The sequence below is a fragment of the Drosophila innubila genome (genome assembly GCF_004354385.1).
Source record: "Drosophila innubila isolate TH190305 chromosome 2L unlocalized genomic scaffold, UK_Dinn_1.0 4_B_2L, whole genome shotgun sequence".
NCBI classification, from domain to species: domain Eukaryota; kingdom Metazoa; phylum Arthropoda; class Insecta; order Diptera; family Drosophilidae; genus Drosophila; species Drosophila innubila.
The window spans coordinates 2,544,607-2,551,674 of NW_022995372.1; the positions used below are offsets into that span (position 1 = coordinate 2,544,607).

The following is a 7,068-nucleotide window of genomic DNA, read 5'->3' on the forward strand; positions in this document are numbered from 1 at the left end:
AATGTTCATTTAATTACCTATGCCAATGTATCATTGCTATTGGTATTTTTGAATGAAAATTCAAATAACAGAACTTATTATAATGCTAATGAAATAAATTATGCCAATTTTAATGCAAACTATAGATCTAAAATTTAAAATAATACAAGTGCATTCACAATCAATTATATGTATAATGGTTATTTTAATGCTAATAATAAAGCATCTGTTAATTTTAATGCTAATGATTATAATATATGTTATGCTGATACTAATGCCAATAATGGGGAAAATGCTTGAGCTTTCGTTGTTGCTAATGAATGATGTTATGCTAATGCTTTTGATAGATAAATAAAATAAAACTTTTGCTAATGCTGAAGTCGACTCTAGTGCTTATTCTGATACTAATGAAATATCTTATGCTGAATGTATTGCTAATGAAGAGATCTAATATTATATCTACATATGATGCTTATTCGAGATCTAATGCGAATTTCAATGACAAAGCTTATAATAGATCTTTTGATAATGTTAAATATTATACCTATGATGAAGCTGTTGTTAATGATAATTTTAATGCCATTGGTATTATTTATTTTTAAGTCAATGACAATGATTATGGTGATGAAATTGATATCCAGTTGATTACTGTTGATTCAAGCAAATACAAATACCTAATCGATACTTCCGTTAACCACTATAAATCGTGCCACGCTGTCAGCTTTAGCTACAAATCAAAAGGCAAATAGCGAGGAGTGTACGAACAGTTGTTGGCCCCCGGGATTTGCTCTTAAATTAGCATAAATTCAACGACTTGTAATTGCCAATATATTTGTGTGTGTGTGTATGTGCGAGTGTGTGTGTCAGCTAGACGCCGGCAATGCGACTAATGAATACATTCGTCTGGGCATGACGGTTACAAGGTGCCTCCAGTGTAGATTTGTTGTCTTTGTTGTTGTTGTTGTTGATTATTTAGTGGGGTTGCGGAGGGATCGCTGGCTTCATGGGCTTGTCAATTGGTATGCAGATTATAGCTGTAACTATGTGTGTTCATAAATATATGTGTGTGTGAGACAGCTGATCATTGCAAGACAGTGAAAACGAGAGAGAGAGAGAGAGAGAGAGAGAGAGAGCAAGAAGGGAGCATATAAAAAATGTAAAGAAAAACAAGCGAGTCAGTGTTGGCAGAATTTCAAAGACTAAAATAGCTAAGTTGATAAAATAAGTAGCTAAAAATAGCTAAGAAAAGCGTCATTTTCTTGTAAGCTTTGTATAAATGCACAAATATTCTAACAAAGTTTTGATATCTGTGTTTTTAATATGCTATGGAATAAACGATTTTAAAAAAATAAAGAACAAAATTTTCTAAATTCATCAAGAACTGCAGCTAGTAAAAAATAAAAATATAACTAGAACATTAGAATATCGTCGACAGAATCTTTATATATGTGGGATTCGGAACGTGTTTTATAAATTTTTTAGCAATTTGTAGTTGCTCTTACAAATGGTTCTTTACAAAATTATGAATCCATAAAATAAAAGGAAAGCATTTATGTATAGTGCTTGCATACGTGTATAATAATTTTATATGTATTTCCTAGTTAACAAAACAGATTTCGACATTACACATTATTTATTCTTCACTATATATATTATATTAAAATATTCCGATGCTGCACTATTTTTTGTTTGCACTTAACATATTTTTTATAAAGAATATCTGATTTTCTTCAGTATTTTGAAGGTATCTGATAGACAAGCATTTTTAAAAATATCTGCTTTTCTATTTAAATTTTCTAGCTTATGCAGTTAATGAAAAAACTGATTAGGCTATAAAATAGCTAAGATAGCAACACTGCTGCAGTGCTGAGGCGCTACCAAAAGCTGTGACAGAGTTGCCAAAGTGCCTGCAATAAAAATGCACTTATGCATGCGTATATTGTCGTCGTTGTTGTTGTTGTTATTGTTGTTGTCTCGCTTGCACAATTAGCTCTAATTGTTTTGTAGTCGCATTTGTAATGCTCCCATTGATGTTGTTTTGATTGTTATTGTTGTTGTTGCTGTTGCTGCTGAGTCACGCAAAATGCATTCAAAGCAATTGCAATTATTTTGTCTCTTTTTTTTTCGAAATAAACGCAACATTTTTATAGTTTTCTTCCTTTTTTCGGTGTTTTTCGTAGCATGTTGATAACTTCTTCCGTATCATTATCTCAAGAGAGTGCTGGAGTGTTGAAGAGAGAGAGAGAGAGAGCGGGTAAGGGAGGGAAAGGAGTTGAGCTGCAAGAGCATCCTTCGTTTGCCATTAAGCTGACAAATTGTTATCGTGGTCGCCAGAGTCGTAAATTAAGACAGAGACACAAAAAAAAGAAAAGAAAACAGACAGAGTTGATTTGGTGGTGCAAGCAACGTGAAGCCTTTCACCCACTTTGTGCCACTGGGGCAATGCATCATGCAGTTGTCAAAAAAAAAGTAGATAGCACACGGACAGAGAGAGAGAGAGAGAGAAAGACAGGGAGGGAGAATGAAGAGGGGGCAAAAGAAAGCAGCAACAACAAAGATTGCTCCACTTTCAGCTGCGTTACGCAATGCAAACCCGATGTCTGCAACGTTGTTACCACTTGCCCCTTTGCCACTTGGCCACTTGCCACGGCAGACAAAAAAGAGCTGAGAAAGACACAAGACTGTAGACTGAAGTCTGCAGACAGTGGCAGTTGCTGGCCAACACGTTGATTGGAGTTTCATTACCAGAGACCCAAAAACCAAAGCAGACAACTTTGAGAAATGCGTTACCAGCCTCCCCCATGCCGCTTCCTCTCTCACTCTCTCTCTTTCTCTCTCTCTCCCACTTCTCGTCCCTTCTTGAGCAGCAGTGATATAAATCAAATGTCTTGAAACAATACATCAACTGAAAGCGCTTGCGTTGACGTTGCAACGTTGCACAGTGGAATAACATGCTAAAAACTTTTGAAAAAATTTTAACAATGCAATTTTTATTTATAAGTGATTTAATTATTTTTGACAGTCTATTCTAAGCAGATTGATAGTTAGAAATTATCTCATACCAGTTTTTAAATTTTTACAAATATATTTCTAAAAATTTTTTTTAATTTTATGAAATTTTTAAAATTTTTATATGTTAATATGTTTATATGTTTAAATAAAGAATCTGAAAATTACGGAAAAGTGTCGAAAGAGTGACTGAGAGAAGAGGACGTAGTTAAAATGAGAACGAAATAAAAAAGTACATTGGTCTTATTAACATTTTTAAGATATATACATGTTAGAATATAAATTAAAATATCTTACAAGACATTAAATTGGTTTGTTGAACAACATAGAAATCATATCGTAAATAAATAAATAAATAAAGTTCAGTTAGGCTTAGTGTTCATTTCTTTGGCCGTATCATCATCATGGCCTTTTTCAAAGAGTACCTCGGACCTCGAAAAGCATCCCAATTGACGCCAATGCCAAAGCTATTGTCATTATATTTGCCGGCCAAGTGGCTGTAAAAAATTCATGTTAATAAACGAAGCTTTAAAAAACAATTAATATTCCATTATACCTGTTGTGACACTTTTGGTACCACCAGGCACCAGTGAACTTCTTGGCGCAGCTTTCATCATGAATATCATTGTCCTGATCATATGTGGAAAATTTTTGGCCCTCTTGTCTTCTGAGGGAATCACCTGCAGTTCCACTGGCTTTTCCTAGAGTGTGTAATTTATATTTTTGATCCTCGTTGCCAATTGCAAAATCATCATATCTCTCAAATGCTTCAATTCCCTTGAAATCCTCGACAACAACAAGTAGCTCCTGTTCCCTCTCATTAGTAAGTGCGTGTATTTTTTCTAATCCTAAAAAGAACTCTCCACCCAGATCTCCGAATCCATTTTTGTACTCAGTCCAGTTTCTATAAAAGTTCTCACTTCCATCCATCCGTCTCAGTATAATAGTCCATCCTCCTCCTTGAGTTTCCGCATCGCAGGCAACTTTAAAAGGTTCATCACTAAAGTTGGAGATGACTATATCGTAGATCCCACTCGAATTGGCATCGGTACAATGGGGCTTATCCAATCCTTTAAGAACTCCATCTAATGTCTCTCCCAAATGCTCCATCACCGTTTGTAAAACATTATATACCGCTCCTTTATCAATTCTTTCTGTTGAATTTCTCTGAACTAAATTCACGGGTGGTTCGATATTTATTAAAACATCTACATTGATCTGATCAAATTGAGAATGTGGTATTCCATCAGAGAACGAATTAAATGTATTTATTATAAAGAATATATAAATTATTTGCAACAACATTTTGTGACCGAACTTTACTGAGTGCCCGAGAAGACTGACTGAGTAAAAATTTGATTTGAGAGAAGATATGAATTCGAAATCAAATATTATAACCACATACATAATTCTAGTACATAATAATATAATTTTATATACATTTTATATTCACTCATTTTTAGCATTTGGCATAGTGCCCATAGCATTTAGCCACTGTTCCCCGAACTTTTCCAAGAATTGATGTATTAACACATTCTATATACTTAGCATAAACTACACAGTGATTAATTTCGAAATATTTTTTTCATGCGAGATAAAGAATTTTAGGGAATTTGAATTGAATGGAAATAAAATATAAATGTTTATCGCATCAAAAATATTATAATTTAATTTTTTTTTCAATACATTTTTTTTTAGATTTTATTTATTTTTTCTTTAAAATAAGTCTGGAAATCCCACTGTGCAGCATCGTCATCTGTTGTTAGTGCATCTGATTCGCTAATGGCCTTTGGGTCTGTACTGTTGTTATTGTTATGGGCATTGTTGTTGTCGATGTTGCTGTTGTTGTTGTTGCTTACATTTTAGGAGTACTGAAACAAATGTCAATGGTATTGACATTTTCGTTACGTTTTCTCAACCGATTCCAAATCTCAAATTGACATGAGAAACTTTGAAATCATGTTACATTTGGGATTCCAGATTCAGTTGCGGTTACCTCCATTTAACTCTTCCTCTTCTCTTTCACTTCTTTTCTTTATTTTCTTAAGTTTTTTCACTGTGCCATTTATGGAGAAGGGCACACTTTTTTCTTTTGTTTTTGTATTTTTTCAAAGCTTTTATTTGACATTTGTAAAGACTTCCGCATGCTCTCTTTATTTTTTTACATGCTTATATTTATATCTGTTGTCGTTGTTGTTTTCTTTGAAGTAATTGATGGTTTCGTTTTGCGATTGCAGCTCTGATTTGTGTGCGTGTTTTTGGTCGCATTTAATGAGAGCTATTAGCGGTTTAGTTTCTGTCATTTCCCCAATCGTAATTTGTTGTCTGAGCCAATTAAACATCTGCCTCACCAGATTATCTCAGACAACATCTGTGTTTATTTTGATATTTGAACAATAATTTGATTATTATATAACTAATTTTAAAGTTCATTCTGTTTTAATGATTCAACAGCGATTTAAATACATTTGTAATATTAACATATACTTATTGTGTACATTTTTGTCAAACAGGCAAATTATTTTCATTACAGATACTTTTGAGTCTCACAGATACTTATCAATCCAATTTATAAATTTTTGTGCTTCGTTTAAGAAAAACTTATCAGTCTAAAATGTTATTTATGTATAGATACATTTATGTTTTATAGATACTTTAGTAGCTCACTGATTCTATTGTATTTATTTAAGTATTTGACAAACCATAACTGCAGATTCTTTATATTTATTTTAGCTATAATATATATTTCTTATACAATTCACAGTGCAATATTTATATATTCTTAAGATATATACATAAATTGCTTAATAAATAAATAAATAAATTTGTCTCTTTTCCATCGTTTTTAAAGTTTGAGTCCATTCACTTGATTTACATGACGACAAGATTCAGTTGAGTGAGTATTATCCACTCCATTTAAGCAACAACCTAGGACAACGGTAATTACATTAATCCTCTGGCACGCATCATTCACCTCTCAATTCTCCTGACTCTCCCTAACTGTCTATCTTCCTCTCTCTTTATTCCTCCACTCCGGCTGTGCTATGAATATCAAATAACCAATCAACGCATAAAAATTCGCACTAATCCAAATGCAAAAAGAGGCAAATCAATCAATAGGCCAAACCGAGGACAAGAAACGCAGGGTATCAAAATAAGGAAGCGACAACCCAAATCAATCAAACTTTTTGTATGCTCAGCGAAAATATTTTAAACTTTTTTAGCTGCTGTTGACTTAAGCCACGTGTAAGTTGCGTTGTTTGTCGTGACACACAATGAAGCACGCACCCAAAAAAAAAAAAAAAAAAAATAGCAAGCAGATTAGTAGAGCGAACTCGACAGTGTGCTACCCTGTGCCAATGATTTGATGCCTTTGCAGAGCGCTATCACCAAACATAACAACAATTTTTATACTAATCTATAATTGTCCATCAGTTCTTCCTATGACAGCTATATAATAGTGAGCCCATCTGAACGGAATTTGTTAGGGATGTATAAAGCAAACTTAAATGCATATTTTATCAGTTTAGTTAAGATATCTAAAAAAGAAATTTTTTGGCTCACTAAAACTTGGTTTGCAATCCATTTTTTCCTATGGCAGCTTTATGTTTTAGTGATCTGGTTCAAAAATAAAAATGTGTTTGATATATGTATGCATCCAGGAACCTATACACCAAATTTCAAGTCTCTAGCTCTTATAATCGCTGAGATTGACGCTGTCAAGTAGACGGCCTGAAAAAAAGTGATTTATCAACTCGCCTAATGACACTGATCAATAATATATATAGCTGATAAGGATGGACTGCCTTTTTCTGCCTGTTGTATAAATTCCAACAAAACGAATATACCTTTTTGGCAATTTTTACTGAGCACAGGGTACAAAAATAGGTGACAACAACATCAACAATGGAAGCATATTTATAAATCTGTATAAAATGTACTCAACACACCCTTCACTCCTCTGCGGCGTATTCGCAAATTCTGCCTGACAGTTGCTCGCTCTTTCTCTCTGTCTGTCTTTCCCTCTCTCCCTCTTTCTCTCTTTTTGTCTGCTTGATAATATTTCATAAAATGTATGCA

At 33.4% G+C, this 7,068-nt stretch overlaps 1 protein-coding gene across 1 annotated transcript; it reads right to left on the bottom strand.

The window, feature by feature from the left end:
* Positions 1-3,354: 3,354 nt before the first annotated feature.
* On the bottom strand, positions 3,355-4,113 carry LOC117781546 (ryncolin-4-like). Its single transcript, XM_034618320.1, has 2 exons — positions 3,545-4,113; positions 3,355-3,485 (listed from the first exon to the last, which is right to left on the bottom strand). Exons 1-2 carry the CDS (start codon positions 4,096-4,098, stop codon positions 3,368-3,370), a joined length of 672 nt encoding a protein of 223 aa, XP_034474211.1. The 5' UTR covers positions 4,099-4,113; the 3' UTR covers positions 3,355-3,367.
* Positions 4,114-7,068: the final 2,955 nt, after the last annotated feature.

Bases quoted from the DNA above. Each gene is read 5' to 3' on its own strand.
- LOC117781546 (XM_034618320.1), bottom strand. From the start codon at position 4,098: ATGGAGCATTTGGGAGAGACATTAGATGGAGTTCTTAAAGGATTGGAT. The intron at 3,486-3,544 runs GTATAATGGAAT...AATTTTTTACAG, and splicing joins TACCAAAAGTGTCACAACAG to CCACTTGGCCGGCAAATATA.